Raw genomic sequence first — 24,473 nt, 5'->3', positions numbered from 1 at the left:
TAGTGAAGCTAAACTGGATTTCCTCCAAATGAAAAGATTTTCCAAAAGCTACTCACTCAGTAGCGACAGCTAAAAGTAGCATCGAAGGCCACAATATGAACATGGAATAATAGGCAGGGTTCTTTAACTGGAAAACCAATCTGAATCTCTTCCACTTAAGTGTTTATTCTGCTTGATAATTTTTAATGTTGATTGAGAAAATATATACACCAAAAAGAAGTTCCTATGAAATGTTAAAAAATTCAGTACTATTCCAATTTATTGCTGATAAAATGTTTCTCTCTCACAAACAGAATTCAAACCAATAAGCAAATCAATCCTTATTGAAGAAGTGAGCTAACAGATGACCTGTGGGGTTTGGTGAATTTTAGCTGTCTTTTATATTTACTGCGTATCTCCTAATCAAAGATCTCAGATTAATTAGTTCATTCATCTCACAGAAATAACACATTTTTACCAAGATAGATATTACTAATTTCTTCTTAGCAGGTGAGGAGAGCTAAGACTTCATTTTTCAAACCCTGGGGCTGCATTTATTTTTATTACAAGTTTCTTTTGACTGCAGCCATGATGCCCAAAGGTTCTCTTGTCTTCCAATCCACCATGCCCCAGCAGGCTCTCCACTGGCGCTACCACCTGGCAAGCCATAGGTTGCAGTTCCTCTGAAAGTTCATTTCAGGTATCAGCATACCCATAAAACATGCAGTGATTTCCACATGGGATGCAAAGGAAAGCAGAATTTTGGTTTGATGAATTCCAGTGCCTACCTTCAAAGGATTTAAATTTTAAGATTATCTGTGTAGATCTGTACAGGCAAAGTCAGTAGGAAATATCAGGGAGCCTTGTCTACTTCACGGCTCACATTTTAGTAGATGCCGCTACCGCACTGGCTATTAGGTTGCTTTTATAACCTGTGTGCCTGGGCAAATGGAGAGTCCTGGTGAACTGCTCACTTGAATTCAGATAACTAAATTCTATTTAAGTGTGATTTTGGAACATGGAGTTATTTTTTAGACTGGTCTCGGACTTCCATGTCACAATGAAAAGTCTATGAGAGAGGTAGAAATAGCAAAGCTGGTGTCCCAGCTTCCAATCACTTCTGTCAATCACAAGATTTTCTCTCTTCTCTGGGAGTTTATTTTTCCACTGAAGCAGAATCTCTTGAATGCATTAGGTCACGTATATGAAGGAAAAAGCAGAGTTAAGCAGACAGCTCAACCAACTAATATTCTCCTTTTAGATCTTCATATAAACTTATTGCAATTTCTGGCAATAGAATGCTGGTGAAAAGGTCCTCTCTTCAAAACACATAACGCCCACACCCCTTTGCACTCCTACGTGTCCTCTGCTGCAAATATATGTTTTCACTTCTTACCATCATCTCCCATACTTAGTGAGGTCATCATATATTATAATACAAATTTAGCTGATCTCGGCAGGGCAGAAACCATGTTCCCAGGAAGGAGAAAGGAATGAAAGCCTCAGGTAGGTAGGTGACCAAAAAAGAACTGTTTGCAAGGTACGTATTTTGCATATAAATCTACTTGTCATAGGAGTGCAAAACAGTAGGAGCACCTTCACTCTGCAGGCACTTCCATCAGCCCACTGCAAGCTCACTTCAAGCCTAACCCTGGTGCACCTTGGGCTGCAGCAGCAGTAGGGAAACATTCTTCCCTCAGATACCACCCAACAGAACATACAGCTGCCATGAAGACAAGTCCCTGTGTTGAGCCAATGTGTGAGCAACTCTGGGGGGGTCCCATGAATGTATGAGGCTTATGAAGCCTAAAAACTGTGTCTTATTACATAGCAATATCCAAATTCCTCTTACCAACCAGTTCTTAGCAGCCCTTTCTGGAGAGCTCAGCACTTAGATGCAATGAAGCTATACTACTGGAGGACACCAGTGTAGGAATTACAATAAGGCAGTGCATGCTGCAGGCTCTGCTGCAGGGAGAGGTGAAGCTACTGGATGCTTGGTGAAAAGTCTAACTACTACGATGCTTCTGCTGCAGATACTTCTGGCAAAGCAGGTGAACTGGTGGAAAACAAAACCAAAAGCAAACCCCAAAACAAGCCACAGTGGAGTTGGGCTCCACTAGATAATCAAGGATACATCTCTCCCCTCATATGCTAACCAGTAAAGGACGTGCAAGAACAGCAACATAAACTACATTACAACATAAATAAAACTAGAATACAAATCAGAAATGGGAACAGCATCAGATCCTGCATCCCTCCCTGTGCACCAGGATGCTTCCTGCTGTCCTGACACACCGGCACACTATATCATGCTCTTTCTGATAAAGTCCACATCACAATGTGAAAAGAGACAGATGCAAGAAAAAGGCACACTTCCAAACGCCCTGATAAACTGTTCTAAGTTAGCACACAGGATTTGCTAGGTATAAGTTGAATAGCTTTAAAAAGAAGAAAAAAAGCTACAACTTATATATCTATGCCTGACATTAAGTACCCAAAGTCAATTCCTTCTCTATCATTTCTTTGTTGAATCATCTCCAGAAACAAGAAAACAAATTTAAAAGACTGCAAGCAGAAAGTACCAATACTGCCATCTTCTAAACAAAAAAGAAGGTTGTAGTTAGACTTTATTTTAGCATTAGCAACAACAAACTAATGAAAAATAACTGGCTCTACACCGTAGATTCAGAAAACTCATGTTCCTCAGTTTGTAAAACTATGGCAACCCTACATATATTAATTGTAATCTATGCAACACAGCACAGTGTTAATAACCAGCAGTAATTTGGGTTTGCAGCAAACAGGAATTGCAATTGCATAACACTGGAAGCTTTGAAGCATTAACTACTGAAAGCATTCTATAGGACTGACATGAAATAATACTTACATGCTTTCCCTCCATCAGCAAAACATTTCAGATAAAGATTGCCTTCAACTGCCATTTCCAGTACACATATCTTGAAATTTGGAGAGAAAAAGTAAACCAAAATAGACTAGACTACTTCCCACAAACTTTAGGGATCTTTCAAAACCTTTTGATGGGAAGGATAGAGTCTTTAGCCTTCCCTGGTCAGTCACACGTGCAAAGATGACAGAACAGTGTCTGGTACTGCACACGCTGTGTCCAGGGCTGGTCATTGGTAGGGGACTTTGAGGTTTGCCTTTGATCACAGAGCCCTGCTGTGGGCTCTACAGCAGCTTTCTTTGGGCTAGGATGTACAATTCTATTTGTGCCTTTGCACTCAACCCTCTCATGGGGCCAGTTACAAAGAATACAATGAATAATTAATTTGCACTTAAAATAAGAGAAGATAATAGGATAGAAGCACAGGACATTCAATCACTTACTTTATAAAGGCATTTAATACTGCTTCATTGGGAAGATAGAATTGCTCAATGCTTGTATACTGCATGTCATATTCAAGTAATTGTTGATATTAGCAGTGATAAAATGGCTTCAGAGAGGTTAAGTGACTTGGCCAAGACCAAAGAGGAAGCAAGCGTGTGAATTAAGATCACAAATCAGTCAGTTTCATAAGGCTTAGTGCTCCAAGCTTACAACCTGGCACTTACAGCAGTATTCCATCATTACCCATCATTTAGGTTTTATCTCCTTCCTTCCTTTCCTCTCACACCCATAAAGAGTCAAGATAAATATTTTTAATTTCTCTAGTTCATTAAAAAACAAACCCTAATCCTTGGCCCTTATGGTCCAACTCTTCCACAAAATTAAAACCGTCCATTAGGTTCATGCTCATGACTCTAAATCTTCCCCTGCACCCAACAACGGCATGAGGAAAAATCACAGAGTTACCTTTCCCCATATATTTTAGTATTTAGCCGTTTCTAGAAGGTTCCCCTTGGAGACAATTTCCTGTTAGAAAGGGGATACAGTTTACTCTAAATATAACCATTTTCAAACAAAAAAATATTCAGCTGTGATAAGTGACTTTTGCCTTTCGGTTGTTTTGCATGGCTGTTTCCTCTTTTTTGACCTGTCTATCCTATATTTTCCATCTGTTCAAGCCATGATTTCCAGTCCACTGGAGCAAAAGCAATGGTAAAAGCATTTTGCCAGCAGCCCTTGGCCTCACTTCATGAATACAGTTCCAAGTCTTGCTGCCACTCAAGGTAGAACTTCTAAAAATATGGGACTTTCAAAATAAAAATTAATACCAATTTCTCATAAAAGAGTTACGCTGGGGAGGTTCAGGGGCTTTCCTCTATCAGAGAGGGGCTCAGAGTGAGTGGAGACCAGACAGATGCTGCACAAAGTGGCTGACTGATATTTACAAACCAGGAGCAGAAACCATAAAGACCAACAATACCCATTAGAGTGCACACAGCCACCAGCACAGCACTTTCTGTCCAAAGGAGCTCTTCCTCTGTCTCCCCATTCCTGTCTGAGGTCTGTTATCCTTTCCTACGTATTATAATGAATCACTTTACTGATTATTTACACAAATGGGTCATTTCTGCTCCTTTTTGCTCCATCTTAACTTCCAGGAGAGAGGACCTTTTGTATGTCTGTTCAAGCCTTGTATTTATGTGTTTTAATAGGATGAAGTTTCTTCCCATCTATCTTGATGCAATGCCTGTACCTCTGCAAACCAAGAGAATTTAGAGTTCATGGAGACTTAAAACTCAATCAGGTCACAGAAGAGGTCTCTGATGGCTTTTACAAAATGTCAGCTAGAGACTCTTCCAAAGTCAGAACAGGCAGCATATCTCAAATGCATCTTTTGTATAGCTGACCATATTAAAAGAGAACCTACATAATGTAATCATAGAATGGTTTGGGTTGAAATGGACCTTTAAAGATCATTTAGCTATGAAAAATGGATATACTAGGCTAACATCAGATTGTAAATCCTGAAACAGAGCCATACTTCAGTCAAATGCTATCTCAATTATCCAATCACTTGGACACATGTTTACTATAAAAGAGAAGGCCATGAAAGAGGCATGTTGTTTGACACTGGGGTTATAGGAGAAGCCAGAGTAAAAGGAATTTTTTAAGCCAAAGCATTTAATAGAGATCAGATTTTGCTCTTACCTGATACTTGCTTTTTCCCCCCTCACAGAAGAGGATGTTTATAAATTAGTTAACCACTGAAAGCTGAATTTGCTGTGTACATGTCATGGAGAGATGAATGCAGAACATAGATACTACAATTCTGACCAAGAAAACAGCCAAACAAAAACTCAGACATGCTGTAGCTAGATCAAACACAGGCAGGCAACAGTGCTTTAGAAGCAGAGCAAAACAGGTATTATAATTACTCCGGTATTGCAGCAGATTGCAGTCTGAAAGCCAGTTATTGGTAGAAAAACAGGTCAAGAGAAATCAAAACTCAGAAAAGCAATATAAGTAACAGTAATCTGTTTCAGGAGCTTATATATATATGAAAAGGTAACAGTAAACTGATGTTTTTGAAGGAGAAAATGCCACATTTTCCATTTTGAACCAATTTCTGCTATCTATTTTAACCTTTTTTTTTGTTGTGGTACGATAGCTTAGATCTCAAAATATAAAATGCTAAAATTCAAACACATTGTTTCCTTTTTGTTCCAGAAAATCAGTTTTAGCAGCAATTAAAAGTTTGGGTGTTCAGTTTTCATCCTAATTTAAACAAAGCAAGAGTTCTGAAAATTTTATAAACCTACAAGTAATATCATGGTTATAACTAGCTCTACTTTAACTGGTAACAGCTCACAGAAGTACAGATGCTTTGAAGTCACATTTCTAAGACACAAAAATTTACAGAGTAAAAGCAACGAGCAGTTTTTACCTTAGATCTCTTAGACAGAAAAGGGAGAAAAGGGTTTTAGTGCTTATATTTCAACCAACTTTGATGTATAGCAGAAGTTTCCATGCATGTCTGAAGTAATATACCTCTAAAGTCATTAGTGCAGGGGAAAAAGGAAAAAGGAAAAAGGAAAAAAGGAAAAAAGAAGGAAAAAAGAAAAAAAAGACATCCCTGAATGCCTACTTATGAGGAATCGCATTGTCTGTCTTGAAATTATCAGTTGGGAAACAACTTAAATCTCAGTCAGATTGACTCAGAAAATCAAAACCTGGTATGTTAAGGAGAGCAGATATCCTACTGGTGTTTGTCCTCACCAGAGAAAGAGGAAGTAACAGTCCTCAAGTCAGTACTAAGTGCTGTGGTTATTCAATTTATATCTCACGCACTTGCAAAGGAAAAATGACCCCATTTTATAGCAAACCACTTCCCACAGAAATCCCCCACAAATCTCCCTGGTTGAAAGGGGCGGGGGGGGAAACAAACCATATCTAGGCAACTTCAGCCAGAGATTGTTGGTCTTAGAGAGCTTCCCACTGTAATGTTCCAATGCCTGGAAAGCCATGAAGTAAATGAACACAGCACTTGACATTACATTCAAAAAATACCCACTACCATCATTCAAACACATTCAAATACATTCAAACACAACCACCATCTATTATTTTTTGTTTTCAGAAATGGTTTTGCTATATCAAATATCCTATATTTGGATAAAAGCATCACCAGGCTTATAACAAGTTGGGAAGAGATGTTTAAGCATATAAATCCTACTTAGATGCCTAATTCTTGCTCACTTCCTATAAATACCTTTGTGGATTTGAGATGTACTAATCTTAACATGAGTTCAGCGAGAGATTAGGAGAACTGCAAACTCCAGCTCAGGAGACTTTAAATGTTATCTCCTATTAGCACACAGATAGGTCCCAGCTCTACTATTTCAATTTTTGTAAGTACTCCTCAAAGGACAACTTCAAGAAAAGGCCTTTCTCACTCACAGAGATCACATCTCAGACAATTTATACCATATTAGACTGAACAACAGGAGAAATACTGAGTCAACCAACTGCAATACAATCTCTGTAGAGCAGCAATTGAAGGAGTGTTAGGCAATTTATACGTGTGAAATTGACTTCCCGTACCAAGAGTAGAGAAACAAAAACTAAGGTACCAAAGAAACACAAAACAGCCTTACCTCAGTGTGAACTGATCTTCTGTTGAATTTTTAGCAACAGATACAAGGAAAGTCAAAATGTCACCTTGCTTGACAGTCTTTGGTGCATATTGGATGGCAATATTATTATCCAACCTCATTTCATTTAAAGAAGGGACAGCATGTGTCTGGTAAAGGAAAACACTCCCAATCCTCTGCAAGGGAGGTCCTGACTCATCAATGTCATTGCGCCCCAGTCGGATCCCATTACTTTTCCTTACATCCTCCTTGGTGCATTCCCCTTTCTCATCTCCTGGTTGTATGGCATAGTAAAGCTCCACAGGGCTCCCTTCAGACTGATCCACGGCTTTCTTACGGCCAGCAACAACAGTAGGAGGGTTAAACCAGCTTGGCAGGAGCTCCAGCTCTGCCACACACAGCCCCAGGTCCCCTTTCAGCCTGCAGCTGCCTCTGACTTCCCGCGTCTCTCGGAAGGCGAACACCCGCAGGCAGGGCAGCTGCTCCATGGTGCTATAGTCATCCCAGTCCCTGCCCACGATGTAGAACAGCACCTGCACTTTGGGCTTGCTCGGGTAAATTTTGTCACTCATGATGAAGGCCTTAAGTTTCCAATTAAAGGAGAACTTGTTAGTAGATCCAAATGGATTTGAAGACAACATTAGATCCTGGGGCACTACTTGTTCAACAGAAAAAGGTCCATAGCTGGCATTTAACACAGGTGGCCTCTTGGATTTGTAGATCAGAAAGGATTCCACTCTGGACTGCAAGCTAGAATTCCTCATAATATCCTGGTTGGCTTCCTTAAGAAAGAAGGAAACATCCGCATTGTGGATACGATAGGTCACAGGCAAGTAAGTTGGCAGTAAAGAAAATCTCTGTATGCTCTCCAGGATCCCTCGACTCTCAGTCACTGTTGAAAGGAAAGGAGAGTTTAAACATCAGACCTCCAAGTCATACTGTGATATAACCTCACTGACTTTACTGAGGGGATTGACAGTGCTATGGTTGGGATTAGGGGCAAAAGGAAGCATCATCAATCCATGCAGAAGTCGCCTAGGTAGACGAGGATCTGTCTCATTAGCTTAGAAAACAACAGGTTATGACATGTTCTACATGGCAGCTAGATTAAAAGAAGTAGCTTATATAGGTTTACTCATGCTCAAAGGTCACATCTTCACTTGCAATATGCATTTACTGTTGGAGAGCAAAATTACCCCATAAGCATCTGCAATGTAAGATCACTGCACTGGCACATTTAAAAAGCTGTGACCACTAAGGCAATCTGCACCTGTACAGGAAACCAATGCAATGGTTTTAAATCAAATGCTGCACATGGATCACTTAGAGCTCACTTCAACCTTTTTTTTTAGCACTCTCAAGCAATACATGGACCTTAAGTGGTTTCCTGCACAAAGCTGAATTTCCCTTTAAGAACAGTTAGCACAATAGCCATTTACACAAAAGCTTCTTTATAACACTCTGGTACTAAAGGATTTCAAAAGGAGCTTTATTTGCATCCAATTTATAGTCCCTTCCATTTCACTTCATCTAAAAAAGAAAGTTTTTCTCCTGTAAATATCAGGATTCATGGCACTGTTGTTGCCTAACCCTACACTGTTCCTTAATACAGCTACATTATCTGTAGGCTGTACATCACTGCACACTGAAAGAACATTTTCAATGACTCTCAGCCTCTCTTAGTGCAAGATAGCTATTTTAGCTGTGCCATCGAGCAATTACCTGAGGCAGGCTATCATATTAAAGAATAAGCTCTCCATCCTTTCTAGGAACTGTCAGTCCCAAAGAGCAAAGACATACTCTTAAAAAAATACAGATGCAAATATAGAATGACCTTTTGAACATCTTACCTTCATGTTTATGTCTTCACAACCTAGGAGTGAAATAAATATCTTTTTTTCCGTAGCAAACTCAAATCCTTGCCCTCATTCAGAAGAGTGACAGGGTTATCACAGATGGCATTCAAAGGCAACCCAGTTTCCAAGCTCTAGTCCACAAATGCTTTACTAGTCTGTATTTTTTGTTTGACATCTGACCTAAATATTTATTTGTTCATTAAGTACTGCAGTGGCCTAAACTGATGTCAGTTATTCCCAACCACCAACCTTCAGTTTATGTACTGCAATTCACTGCAAATCCTAGAACAGGATGGAAGAGGCTTGTTATCTTCAAATCCTATGGGAAGGCATTGTTAGTTCCTAAAACCCTCCAACTTCAGATGACAAGTGTTCCCTGAAAATGATCTGGAAAATACCTCTCACAGCAACGACCATCTTACCTCCCTATGGGCTGTATAACTCAAATGGGGAATTTACCTTTGCCACAAAGGAAGCCCCACTGATGCTACCCATAACTGACACGTCAGGCAGGGCACCTCCGTAACAAAGCAGTTAGTGTAGGGAATCTCACTCTGCCACAGACTTTTGGACTTAATGATCTTTTTTTTTGCCAACCTAGTTGATTTTAGGATTCCTGTGCTCCTGTTCTATATCCAGCAAATAAGAGTATTGCTATTTATTTCCCCTCACCCTCTGTGTAAACTGCAACTGCGACAGACTTACCTTACTACTTATGTAAGAGCATCACCTACAACAACAAGGCTGTGATCTCAGCTAAGGTCTCCAGGCACTAACACAATGCAAAAAATAAACTAGAAAACTGGAGCAAAAACTTTCTATATGAAAAAGCAAAAGCAGGCAGCTGTTAAAAACAAAATAAAAACCCACAGAAACAAACCAATACCAAACCCCAGATAAGGGTGGGCATCACTCAGCTGTAAGACAGAAGGAACAAACCTCAGCACAAAAGAGGTCAGGAAGAAATGACTGCAGAAAAGAGTTTCACAGTTACGCAAATCTTTCAATCTTGAAAACCTGAAATGCCTCACCTAATAAGCAATTAAAATGAAAACCTTACTTTTAAAAGTTTAATTAATGTCAACTCTAAGGCCCCACCTGGAATTAGAAATAAAATCCATCTAAAGAATCAGGAAAATGGCCTCAGCACACATCCTCATGTGAGACTGCAAACTGCAACAGCAAAAAAAGGCTAAAGTCCTGGGATCCCTAGAGGTGCAAAATTCAGGATGGATCCTGTCTGAATGTAGAGGAAGTTCCATCCAAGGCTTTTCTGCTTGTTTTTAGTCAAGAGTAAACTGCAGAGATTCTTTGCATACAAGAACACCATTCAGTTTAGTCTTGGCCTTCTCAACATTCAGCTCCCACTCTTTCCCCAGATATTCACTGAGAGCAGATGAAGTTTTTAAAGACCTTTTTCGAGATAATCCCCCAACAAAGATTTCTAACAACTCTAAATGGCTTTGCTAGTAGTTAGAGTTGCAGGGATACATCTCTTATATCCAGCCCTAAGGCAAAATCTGTTCTGTTGTTGTACTCCTCAGATCCCCCAGCCTATAACATCGTTCCTCCATCTAATGTCCCATTTATAAATTCCACACTCATTTTGTACTCCTCCCAACAGCCTGGCAAAGCACCATTAAACATAGTGAGGCATCAAGGAGGCAACTTAGAGAGAGGGGAAAAAAGCTCAGGGTATTCAATTTTTTATTTCCCTTATTTTGATTGAAGCTCCCTCCCTTGCATTCCACAGGGAGAAGTACATTATTTTTATATTAAAGCTAACAGTGTTTCGCCTCATAATTTTTTAATCATTTATTTTAGTGCTTAATTATCTCAGGGAGTAAATATCTTCCTTATGTATTCTCCATCTCCACAAGACAATGTTCCTCAGAGTTTATAAATCAATGACTCTTTGGAACAGGAGAACACCACAAGTGGAAACACACAGGCGAACTGCCTATTACAAAAAGGAAACCATCTCACCAGCCAGAGCAGGGCCCACTGGGTTTTAGATTCTGGGGCAATAGCAAACTGGTCTGCTGGCTCTTGCACTTCCCACTACCATCAAGCTGTGGATGTGCACGGAACATGAACTGGCTTTTGCTGGAAGCAGACAGCAGCTTCCCAAACAGCCAAAGGCCAAAAATTCAACCAATTTTACACTTTTATCTGGGGAGAGTTATAATCAGCACAAACAAAAAAAAAACCCTCAAAACCTACACTGAGCTCTGCAGTACCATCTGGATTTTGACCGTGAAAGTTTATTAAGGATTCTGAAGGATAGGAAATTGAAAACAAAAACAACTATCAGCAGTTTTAATTGCAACCATGACTATTTTGGTAAAAAATATGTTGTTTTTTTTTTTTTTTTAAACAAAGGCAGAATTGTGTAAGATTAGAATTCCTGCGAGTTGTTGGGTAAGACCCAGCACAAAAGTGGAGTTTTAAAGATTTCAGTCATATCATCTACCCTAAATATTGTATCAGATCTGTGCCATCATAATACAGGTATAACCCACCTGAACAAATAAGACAAGAATCACACAATGCCTCAGCTTGAATGTGTCACACAAAATAAAAGATGGGTAATTGAAGTGTTGTTACAGAAAAAAAATTAAGGAAAAAAAACGGAGTTAAATTTGGGAGCCGCAATTTATCTTTACTGTACCACTGCATCTGAAGGTTTGTGTACATGGGGAGCTTGGCAGAGGGATAACCAAGTGCAAGAGTGGTGAACATTAACCCGCCTTACTAGTTCTATGTGTGGATGTATGGCACAGAGCACGCCATACTCTGGGTTGACAGAGAAAAGCATGCTATCAGACTGAAACAAACTTTGAGTTTAATCTGTTCATATAAGGATAGATTCCTAAAATCCACAGAGATTCACTCAACTTTGAATTGATGAGTCATGGCAAGCTGTAACATCAGTTTATCTTAAGCTAAGACATCGCAGAGGAAAAAGCAGCTTCTTGCAGAGGACCACACCAAGCGATACCTTGCAGTACTATGGAACCTCAAAGTGCAGACCCTCTACTGGAATAACCTGCTTCACTGCAAGGTCTAGTGAAGACAATCTAGTGCAACTGCAGGGTGGTGTTATGGCATTCCAGATTCAGGAAATGCGCCCCAACAGCTTGAAACAAACCAGTAAAATCTAATTTTGATGTTGTGCTTATGCCAGGAGCTATTATTTCTCAATCCCTTACAATGGCATCTGTGTTTGACCTCTCCTGCTGTGAACGGTTTGTTGAAGATTTCAATCAGTGGCCACCTGGGAAGAGATGATGTAGTAGGGCAGTTTTCGTTCCTCTCTCCTTAGTAAATCTTCCCCTGACTGACACTGTTTTAAAAATACTTGTCATTGATGGAAGAAGCAAATTCTTTGCAGGTCAGTGAATATGAAAAAAATCCAAGAAAAAGGCAGCATGATCAGTCTCCTCCCTCACAACCAAAGCTGGTGCATATGATACATCCCTCAACACAGCATTGTAAACCTGCTGCATTCGCCTTCCAAAAGGTCATACTGCTTTCTTCATTAGGCTATTAATTTCATACTGCAGTCTGGCTAAAAATCTTCAGTCTTTATTTCTTTAGTATCATGTAACAGCAGCTCTCAGTCAGTGACAAACACACTGTTCATAGCTCAGTTTTATTGCAAAGTTATTGACCATTGCCTCAGAAAATTGAAGAAATCTGCCAGACCACTAACTCCGTTCTATATTGCTACATCCTTGGGACTTCATTGCCCAAACAGTTACTTTATTGTTAAAGCTGTTCAATCCCCAATCATCCAGCATTCATGAGAAATAAAATACTCTTCCAATCAATTACATAATGCTACTAGGAAAAAAAGCCTTTTTCTTGTAGGTTGAAGGGAACAACTTCTTGGGCAAACTGCCGTACCAGCTGCAAGCTCAGATGGGCAATGCAACAGATGAAATTTGTTACTGTACTTTGAGGGTTGAGATAAGTGCTTCTTTTCAGTCTGACCAGAAATTTTATTTAGTTTCAGCTGTTCTTGAATCATCTGAACACTTTTACTCTCCTAAGTTTGTTAGGAATTCTAATTGTTTTTTTTAGCCAAGCTCTAGGAAAAGAACCCCACCGAAATATCAGTCTGGTAGGGTGATCTATTTTCAGAGCTGGAATCCAAAGTCACAAGGATATATTCCAGTAAAACTTTTTGGCCTACAAGGATTCTGAGAAGGGACATTTCATTAGGGACTGTAGTGATAGGACAAGGGTTGATGGGCTTAAACTCAAACAGGGGAAGTTTAGCTTAGATACAAGGAAGAGCTTCTTTACCGTAAGGGTGGTGAGGCACTGGAATGGGTTGCCCAAGGAAGTTGTGAACGCTCCATCCCTGGCAGTGTGCAAGGTCAGGTTGGATGGAGTCTTGGGTGACATGGTTTAATGTGAGGTGTCCCTGACCATGGCAGGAGGGTTGGAACTACATGCTCTTAAGGTCCTTTCCAACCCTAACTATTCTGTGATTCTAAGACATTCTGGTCTTAACCTAGTTAGGTGGCTGAATCCACTAGTGCCCCTGTTTAAAACTGACCATAATACCATAGTGAATACCATCCCCAGGCATATCTCAGTCAGTTCATAACAGAGGGACAATCGCCTCTGCCAGGATGCACCACTTACTATGTCCCCATTCCTTACAAGTAGGTATTTCCTTATGAAGGCATTATGACATTTAAAAATCTTCAGTGAACACATTATTCTCTGTGTAATACAAGACTGAAATAATGACTGATGTGAGGCTATCACTATTCACACTGGAGCACTGATTTCCCATCATTCTTCTCCTGCTTTCTAGGAAGAGGATTATCAGCATCTATCTTCCATACAAGCAGAAATAAAAGACTCCACCCTATCTGCAGCGGGAATTCTAATCTTATGTCCCAGTGTGGTCACACCATTAGAGAACAGTTTCCCAAAAGAAACTCATGTTCTGGTAACAACACCATCATACTAAAGGACAAGTACCAACAGAACAGCAATAAAGCTAAATCAAAGTGTCACAAACAGGAAAACAAAAACAAAACCCTGGAACCCAAGAGTCACACATTTATCTGTAGCCAACTAAAAATGCCTTCAAATCAAAAAGTCACCAATTTCTTTTGAAGTCCTCTCTTTCTCAGCATTTCAGACTGCTCTACCTGCTTCACTTGATAATGCTCTCTGGAACTGTTTCATCCTTGTAGGAAATCATCATTCCTCAAGAACAATGCTGTTCCCAACCTGCCAACATCCCCCCTTCCACCAAGTTATTACAACTCTTGTTCCAGTTCTGTATGCCTGTGTGGAGCTTGTTACAAAGCAAGGGAAAGATTACTTGAACATCAAGGCCATAGACCATGAAGAATAGTGCCTCTGTAAAAAGGTGACTCCTTGTTCCTTGCAACAGAATTTCAAAGAAGTTGCAGTTCTGTTCGAGAGTGCAACATACATTGAGCAACAGTGAAGTAGATGCTGAATAAAACAAATTAAAGTTTGCAGAGATACAGGCAAATCATTTGGATTATTATTTCTAAGAGGAATACACACTTGTATACCATTCTATGAAAACTATCAAGCATTGCTACTACAGTCAGAAACAGGAAGCATTTTTAAGTGTTGGATCCTGCAAAGTAGGAAGTACTCTGACAGAATGGGCTTAAACTCCATGCGAACGTTCACTGCAGAAAGACAAAGTAGTTAATGCTTTACTGAAACAGAGCCTGGAAGCCTTTGCAAGAGGCAATGTTAAAGCCTGTCCATCAAAGCATATCTTAGCCTCTTTTTCTTCCATCATGCTAGACTGCTCCTCTTGAGCAATCTTGTAATCCATCTTGCAATTTCTCCATTAACTCCACAATGAAGTTTCCATGACCCAAGTAGGATAAGAAGAAAATCTAATGAAATGCAGTACAAAATTCATCCCAGAAGGGTCTCCAAATACAATGCTGGTTCAGAAAACAAGAAACACATCTGCAGAACTATCCTCAGTTAAGAAGTATGCTCCATCTTGAGTGGTGAACCACTTGGACCAACTCAAAGAATTGTCACACAAGGGTTTCAAGGACTCACGCTTCTGATTTTACCTACAGTAGGGCAGCAAATCTGGATAAAAGACTTTGTACCCACGAACACGGTATCCCAGAGCAGGTACACACTGATAAGTGTACGATTGGACTATTCGCCTGTTGTGACCAGTACAGGGGTATTTATGTTGTCAATCAGATGTTACTACACCACAATGACTTTATAATATGGGCTCTCCACACAAGATCTTTCACACAGGAAGAAAATGTTTAATTTTACAGACAAATTTAGAAGTTACAAACATTCAGAAGTGGTCTTCTAGAAAGGGAGCTCTTGTTCCACCAAAGCAACTGGCACCACAGAAAGGTGTTCTCGGTCTTAACATGAGCCACTATCAGAATCTTCAAAAGCAGGGTAATAAAGTAAACCCCAAATGAATCCATCCATTCCACAAACCTGCCTGTCAGCAGCGCCTTGTGATCTACCATAAATGGTAAGTCTGAAAGTTGAATCATGACATCAAAGGACTTCCATGTCTGCAGTGAGAGCAGGCATCTGATCTTTGTATGCATAATCTTACAGGCATGACTTCAAGGATCATTGCAGGTCACATATTCATCCAGCACTTTCCATACTTTAACTGTTATTTGACTTGATGGGTTTGTAACTGCTCATCCCTGATACACACTTAGTGGATGCAGATTGTACTCCCAGTTGCTGTATCAATCCAGTTGGTGAATGGGCCTGATTATCAGTCAGATAAGGTCCTTTTCACAACAGCGCTATAGCCTGATGACACAATATTTTCTATTAATATCCCATTTTAATGAAGTTTAAAGAAACTTTTGTAAATTAATCATTGATGCCAGAACAGACTACACCTCATCACTGGAGAGAGATGAACAATCCTGAAGTCATTTTATTATTCCCATTGACAGACAGATAAAGAAATAATTTAAATAAAAGGGCTGCAGAGGAACACACACCCCTTTACAGTACCAAGTGATACAAAAATGATCAGAGAAAGAGCATATAACAAAGGCAAGTTCCTACCTGAAAAGGCAGCAAAGTAATAATTAGAGAAAATTATTAAGATAAAAGGCATTGTTTCACACAAGACCCGATGTCAGCCTGAACATGAAAGAGCAAAGCAGTGATGGGCACCACAAAGTTAAGAAAAACAGGAAAAAAAAAAACAACAACCAACCCACAGTTACATTAACTAGTGGGGAACAGGAAAGAAAATTCTTCTGACACTCCAGATGCAAAGCATCAATAATCACACAGGGGGCTGCCCAAAACTATCAGCTGCATGTGATGCAAGGAGTAAAAAGTACTAGACACCATAAGATGCATCACTCCCTCGCGTGTGCCATTGCTTACAGTAGTGAGCTTTTGTCTCTGACTCACTGGGCCATCTTGACACACTCCATCTCTTTGCCTTTTCTGGAGTTTTGATGCATTTATTTAATGAACCATTAAAAGACAGAATCTCTCTTCAGTGAATATAGTACTAGCCCAGGTGCTGTCCACTATGGCTCAAGGAACCCCTATGGTCAAATGGCTAAGAGCCAAGGGCTTCAGTTTCTAACATACTGAAAGATTTCTCAGACTTTCAATGGCAATAGTTTGTGTCCTCCCTCCCCTCCTATGCCTCTAACTGTGCAGAAAGAAAGGCATTATGATTTCAAGTAGTTAAAGAACAAAACCCACAAAAAAGAAAGCTGAAATTCTTGCCAAGAGTATCTTGACTTAAATACCCTTTCCAGTGTAATTATGCTCAGGAACCAACAAAAGGAAAGTAAGGTGGGGTAGTGGGCAAGTGCAGAGTGTGCCAGCAGCCTGACATCAACTGTCAAATTCTTCATAAGAGGGACAGAAATACACGACTGTGCAGTACAGCATAGCCTTATACTGCTTAAATATACAATCAGAAGTCAACCAGATTCTGCCTCAAATATTCGCCTAACCCCCCCCTTCATTTTCTGGAAGGATACCCAGCCATTATCTATGGGAGGAAAAAAATTCTAAGCATTAAATTAACACCTGACTCAGCAAAAGTAACAGGCCAGTTTCTGTTGCCGGTCTTTCATGAGACAAGCCATGGCTATAGATGCTAATCCAATTCCCGTGGAATGCGAACTGCAGCACAAAAGTGTTTGTGGCTGCTGGCTGATCATTCTCTTCCCCCAGAGTACGTTCCTTTAAAATGAATTTTAAATTTGTAAATCCATATTGTGCCTCTACATCTTGCTACAGTCTCTATCCCCAACACTGAATTTGTACGACCAACAATCACAGTATTGATCGTCTATTGCTACATTCGTTAACAAGAGAAAAAGATTCATTTTTTATAAGTCTTATTTAAATAACACCACAGTGATGGCACATGCAGTAAATTTCTGGAAATGTCAATAAAACTAGTAATATTTCACTAAACATACAAAAATTTTGGATTCTTAAAAGAAAGTGCAACTTCTAAATATTTAAGTGTGTTTTCAGAAAGAAGTGAAGATATTAATCTCTGCCCACGGCAGCGGGGTTGGAACTAGATGACCTTACGGTTCTTTCCAACCTTAACTATTCTATGATTCTATGATCTGTACCTGAAAAGTCTGGAACTGGAGGACGCTATAGAATATATGTAAATTATATACACATATATGCACAAGCACAGATACAAGAATGTATGGCTGCTTCTTGGCTATTTCTACTCTTCACTGTGATCTCTGGTATAGACACACTGTGAACACAGGAATACATGTTGCCCTGAATCTATACATCCTCCTTCTTTAAAGTTCCAGGCAACAAAGGTTTAATTCCTGTCCTATAATGCTGCTCTAAAATAATACATGCAGTCCAAATCTCACCAGCTTTCCCTCCAAACCAACTGTTATTAACAGAGATGAACAAGAACCTTCTTGACATATTCTTATTAGCTTCTGAATCACAAGGTCGTTATCCTTCACATGAAGTTTTCTTTGTACATCCATAACCCTGACACATTCCTGATCCTTTTCATCTTGCCATCTAAACAGGAAGCTAAGGTGTCTCAGAGAAGAATTTGTCTGAAAAAAGGCATGCAAACATCAGTGTAACTAAACAGGCAGGTTTTCAGGAGTCTTATTCCAACCACTGAATGACACCAAACTTCTAAAAGGCCTGTAGCATGCTTAAAGATGCTCAGCTATCTCTAATAGCATCAGGCATGGCATTTTGTCTGCCTCTGTGTATGCCAGAGAGAAAAAATGGATACATAATTTTTCCTAAAGGAAGTTTTGCAGAGCTAACAAAAGCAGCAGTGTGTGCAGCTAGCTATACCTCAGTTGCATCATCATCCCCAGGAGTATCCATGATAATCCACTCCCAGATCATGACTGAGCAGAAGAGATGATCTAAAAACTTGCTGCTAAGCAGCTCCTCTCTTCTCATTCCTCTTTTGTTCCTCTCAGTTGCAAAATCATGCTCTCTCTACTCGCCATTCTCTAGCCACCCACTGAATGGTCATCTTGTCTTTCAGGTGAGATCACTCAGCTCATCTACATTGGCAACAACAATCTGCTTTTTCCTGGCTCATAAAAATCTTTCTAGACTTAAAATACCTTTGAAAGTCTGACTTACTGTTCTAACAGAGCTGTGAAATACTATTATTTCTTTAAAAACAATGCTAGTTTGCAATTTGACAGGTGATTTTGTAATTAAGTATTTTGCCCTTTAGAAATATACATGGCATATTACTTTACCTTTATTTCCAGCACAAGACCACAAAGAATATTAAAGCAATGTGCTATTCTCTCAACTCTCTCTACAGCGTAAGAGACAGAAAAGGTAAGAGCAGTGAAACTATCATTTTATAGCCCCATAACAACTTTCTTCCCTATGCAGACAAACTGCAAAGGGTGGGAACTCCTGAACTTACCCAGTATTCATCCAAATAAATCTAGGGAAAGTTCTTCGGTTATACAGATCTCCAAAGTCTTATTTGGAAACTGATTACACCTTTTCAAATCACTTTCTTTCTCTTCCTTCCCATACCTATTTGAAAGTGGTTTATAGATACGCTGATACTGATAGAGATGCTACAGCATTTGACACTCTGTAAACACCTAAAAATAGAAAGATAAGCAAGACTTTTTTTGTCTTTTTGCACCTGATGGTCTCCAGTGTTTTCTTTGGCACTTCCTGGGAGTTCATTCTGTCAATTTTGAGCCAGTTTCACATCTCCTTGAAGATTCTAAAGGTCATATTAATATCTGCCTCAGCTAAATACCTTGTTTTCTTGAAGCCCGACTAGAAATTGGAATGTTATACTTGGGTGTCACAGTCGGAATCCCCTGAGGAGGATGCCATGACACATGGAGCCAAAAACTCTGGCTATTTAATTGCAGTAAAGTTCCTCCTGGAAAATGTGGAGGATATTTGAAATTCAGCAGCAATAAAGACTGCAGGGGAGCTGTACAAGAAGCACTGAGAGCTCAAGATTATTTTCCCCTACCCTGCAATTATCTTGGATACTTAAAAATCCCTGCTACTTGGACATGAATAGTTTTGCATTCTAGTCCCACTGAGAAGCTTTGAACAAAAGATTTTAGAAGCACTGGTGAAAAACACACAATAGAAACCTCAGAAACAATAATCCTACATTTAAATCAAATTACAGATACACTTCCTGCCAAACAGGTCTTCCACTTACAAAGAGCACAAACTGAAGCCCTTGTCATAGCAACCACTTAGAGGCTGGCTCTCTGATCATACACAACAATTGTCCCCATGAGTGTCACATACTTGCACATGTGAATCCATATGTACATTTGAAATAGTTTATTTTTAGCATCCATGTTTGTGTGTATTTAAGAGCAAATCCTACTGCAAGCAAACCTATTAAGTCTGCACCAAGTGGATTCTACAACTGTATAATTGACAGATGTTTCACATCACTGCTTGTAAATAACAGATTAAAAGAAGAGGTTCTCTAATTGAATGTCTACAGAACAAAGAGCAGTATCTACTAGACAGAGCAAGACAGATGGTAGGATTTCTCTGCAAGCAGAAAACCAGCACAAAGGCATTACCCAATTTAAGTTGCATTTGGAACATCTGCTGGTCACTACATTTTATTCAGTGGGGCTAATTTATAGACTGAATAACTGATTTTTCCGCTGCCCAGCTAAACTAATCAAAACCCAAAACCAATTCTCTCAGGTCAATCTGAAGGGAGATTTAGGTTTTTACATTGCATCACTATAAAAGGAAGAAAACAAACGCAAAAAACCCCAAAACAAACAGAAAACCCACACAAATCCCACACCATAATAAAACCTTCAGAATGGTTTTAAAATTTAAAAAGAAAATTAACACTTCTAATCTTTCTTCTCAAACTCTTACTTTTTGAATATTACTTTCATAGGGAAGCTATTCTGTGTCTCCATTTTAATCCACAGCCTTTCTATTCAATTGGCATGTATAAGAAGTATTGGAATTTTTTTCATCTAGTACATTCATAACAAAGGCAGATCATTTAAAACTTGACATTAGCCATGCTTAGGGAAGCACTCTTAAACATACAAGCTATCTCTCATTAGTGTATTTAGATAATAATCAACTCAGTAGATAAATGGAATAAAGTTGAGCAAATATTTCTATGCCTAGTTACCAAGATCCACAAATCACTACCGGCTGCTGTAAGGATTAAACCTGTATTTGGAAGACAACAAATATACAATTAAAAACAAACAGAAAATTACTGATTACTGAATGTGATTTATGTTACTATTTCTAAGCTTCTTTACATATCTATGTTATGCATTGAATAAATACTTAAGATCCCTTTCCTGGTCCCTGAAAAATGGTTTGAGTTGATCAAACAAATCACAGACTGTATAGACATTTACTGCCTGGCACTTTAGGAAATATCCAGGAATAAATCAACCAAGACAAAACACTGAAAGTGAAGGAAAGCAAAAGCATTAAAGTGACACATTAAAAGTGCTCTCCCAAATTGCACATAGTTCACAGAGGTGCCACATATAAAATTTAAGACTTGAGGGTGTTAAATTGTATAAACAGCAAGTAGTATCATTGGTACCATATCAGAAGAACTTCTAATCTTAAGTAATTTTGATACCTTACTATACTACCTGAAGAAGACAGATCAAATTCACTGGTAATACCTTGGGAGGAGATACCTGTAATAGGTGAAGAATCTCATATCGTGTACAGAAATAGGAGAAATGCTCCCAATAAAAAGTTCATCAGATAAAGTGCATGCAGTACCCTATGGGAATCAGCAGTGCAAGCAGTTTGTATCTAGTCCTTCCAGGTTGTTATGTCTCTGCTGCATGTGCATGCCAGTCCTTCCTCAGCACAGAACAATTAAATTCTGTCTACTTGTTAATGCAACACCAGCTAAAAAATAAAATACCTTGAGCACCTCAGCATTTTTATTGTTTTCTGCCTACTGCTTCCCTATATCACCCAAAATCCACAATTACCTTCTACTGAGACCATATCAGGACCCACAAGCTACTTCTGAACAGCAGAACATGCAAGGAAACACACCACAGTGGCCATCATCAGCACTCTCCTATGAGCATGGAAGAGGTCAGTATTTCACAGACGGTGTGAAACAAAACCCTTCTCTCTCATGTTAGCTGAAGATTTCAGACTGTTTTTTTCTGCACAGTACCTGTGGTTTTGTTTTGGGAGGGGGCTGTTCTCTTTGTGGTTGTTGTTGCTTTTTGTTCGTTATTTTTTTAAAGTAGTGATCCTGTCAGGATGTTCCAAATTATTTACATTTAAGAGAATGCACAACCATCATACGCACTTACTGTCAGCTCTACTTTCTGGAAAGAGGACTCTTCTCATTTTCCCAACAGAGTACAACGTGATCCCTGCTTAGGAACATGCATAATTCCATAGGCTGAATAACTGAAGGCAGCAACAGATCACCTTTCCTCACAAATACAAAAATATCAACTCCCACCCTTGTTCATGCAGAAACATCCCTTAGGGCTTATGCCCTCTGGTTTCTTTCAGTCTCTTTAAAGGTCACAGTCTGACATTTCAACACTGTTAGAAGCCATATAGGAAGTCTTCCTTCTTATATGTGTGTCCCTACTTAAGTATTATTCCCTGGTAGTCACAAGGGCCAAAGCAACAAATTACTTCTTTGTAAAAAGACTTGATCTGGTAACTGCGCTTGGAGATTGATTAAAACTAAGTCAAGGCAGCTCAGCTGAAATATGCTAGATGGAGAGAGATTAGCCATAAAACCAACAATCCGCAGGAAACCTGAAACTAAAATAGAAGATGCACCTTTCTTTCTCCTACTTAAGTCGAAAAACAAAACCACAGACGAAGTCAGTCTCATTCATAGGCCAGAGCAGCTCAGCTCTTTTCTATCACAGCAAGTTGTTTATTACCAGTTACGATTAATACTTCAATTTAAACAGAATTCTCCTCTCTCCACTAAACCATGACCAAAAAATGCACGCCACCACCCCCAGAAAACAACTTACTTTCTTTATAAACCAGGATTTGAAGCTTTTACATCCCACCTTGTCCTTCCAAATCCATTTTAAGTGGTGACTGAGGTCACCAGACAGCATGAACTGCTCTTTAAGTGAAGAGGGAGACTGAGGGGAGAAACTCTGTATTTAATTAGAACCCACACCAGGGGATGGTTTGGCTAATTGCATAACTTAGCAAAACCCCAAGGCTGCTCCAGATTAAATTAGTTTGTGAAAGCTTTCTACAAGCTTTTATGCTCTTACAGTACTCAGAATGTTATGTGCTCCAGTAATGCCTTTCCTGACTGATATTACCACCTGCCCAAAGTTCTGAGTCAGAAAATCTCCTATGAGATAATTTTTCAGAAGGGTCTACCTCCTTACTGGAACATCTAGCACTGAGCAGCCACAGCAACCGGGAAGTCAGGGAGCCACCTTCCCAAATCCTTCTGAAAGCATTTTAACAGGGAACAGCTGCGGTTGTGGGGGGTTTATTGCTTTTTATTTTTTGATTGTAGGAAAAACTGCAGAAAGGTTGTTGGAAAATTTCTGCAGCTGTAATTAGGGAGTCTATCAAATATGTTGCCAATTAGCTTAATTGGTGTACAGGCTGAGTGAGACCTGTGGAGAAAAGGTTTCTCATTACTTAAGGGGGTGGGGGAAGAAAGAAGTAAAGACCAAAAGTTCTCATAAGCTTGCTAAGAGGAAGAGGAGCAGAGGAAGTTTTTGACTGCTTCTCATGATGAAGTAGCAGTTCTCCAAGTATTTAAAGAGAATTCTCTGAAGAATGGTTTCAGCTGCACCTTGCTAAATCCCACACAAAGTGCTGGGATAATGATGATTTCTAGCTGGTTCTACTGGATTCCATCACAAGAGCTAAAGCTCTGATTGGATTGTAAAGATATTCAGCTTTATCAGGACAGATATAAGAGCTGCAATCTTAGGCACTGTGTACCTTCCAGTACCAGGAATACATCACAGGATTTCTAATACTGCCCAGTGCCTATTAGTTCTGGAGTGATGGACAATGAAAAGGCTACAGTGAAATAGTGAAGAAGGATTTATGTTGCTTTTAAAACAAATTTCAAAAGGTTCACCAATAAGGCAAATGTCAAAATATATTGATCTCTTTGGTGAGCACTGTAGATTTGCTGGGTATCACCTCCTGGAGTGTGTACATACATGTTCACACACAAACACTCCCATGGTAAACGTGCTAAGTAATACACAGCATTAAATCACTATCCAAACTATAATTTTGCACAGGAGTAGAAATCCTAACCTGTTCCTATTATTCTGTCTTATCTACATGAACAGCAGATTGTATGTATACACATAAAGTGTATAAAGTATCAAAAGTAAAGCAAAGTACAGCTATATAGCTTTTGAAGCCACATGCCCTGCCTGTGACTTCAGTGACAAGAGACTTCAGTGCCATGCAGCTTGGTTGTGGTTAAATTCATTCCAAGGAAGCCAAGAGTGAACCAAACAGCTCGGCAAGACTTAGTTGGCATAAGATCAAGCTCAGACAAGCAGAACGTTAAAGCTGACAGTGCCCCATGATCATACTCAGAGTCTATTTCGCCACATCTTTAACTATTTTTAATTTATGCCCTGATTTAAGTGCAGCTCCAAGCAATGGAATTTTTCTGGGATTGCCCAGACATTTGATCTTTGCATCTCAAGAGAATACATGAAATTTCATGTCAAACCAAATCTACACTTTTTTATCTTAAACCTACAACTATGTCCAAACACAGTCACGATCCAGAATCAAACAGCTCCTCTTTGCCTCAAACCTTAACTAGGATGGCCTCTCAGCATTAGTATTCTGCATTCATAAGAAGTCAGTGAACTAAAAGAAAACAATGTCTGAAGAAAAAGAATCTAATCAAAGCTACAAACCATAGGGGCTTTGTCTCATGGCTAGTGTCTCCTGACCAAAATACAGCTTAATTCACATCACTGCTTCAAGTACTTAATGATTTTCAGTCTTTTATAGTGCAGATCAATTAGCACATCATGGTATCGTGGTGAGATTAAGTTTAAGTAAAGTTGTTCCCCTGTGTTCATTAGCCTATAGGAAGGT

The 24,473-nt window shown here is 39.4% G+C and overlaps 1 protein-coding gene across 3 annotated transcripts in view; it reads right to left on the bottom strand.

Moving 5' to 3' along the window:
- The window catches only part of TMEM132D (transmembrane protein 132D), a 277,467-nt gene that overhangs the window by 177,388 nt on the left and 75,606 nt on the right, over positions 1 to 24,473 (bottom strand). For 2 of the 3 annotated variants that reach the window (XM_062631603.1, XM_062631602.1), the window contains one exon: positions 6,985 to 7,873. In XM_062631603.1, coding sequence (XP_062487587.1) covers positions 6,985 to 7,873 — 889 coding nt within the window. Of the gene's footprint in view, positions 1 to 6,984; positions 7,874 to 22,393; positions 22,528 to 24,473 lie in introns of those variants that run through there. The other variant, XM_062631604.1, reaches the window with a different exon arrangement.

Source organism: Pezoporus occidentalis, unplaced genomic scaffold (genome assembly GCF_034315485.1).
Source record: "Pezoporus occidentalis ecotype Australia unplaced genomic scaffold, CSIRO_AGI_Poc_V1 ctg37, whole genome shotgun sequence".
In the NCBI taxonomy this organism is placed as follows: domain Eukaryota; kingdom Metazoa; phylum Chordata; class Aves; order Psittaciformes; family Psittacidae; genus Pezoporus; species Pezoporus occidentalis.
The sequence above is the reverse complement of the archived record's forward strand: the minus strand, read 5'-3'. Positions and strand labels throughout refer to the sequence as shown.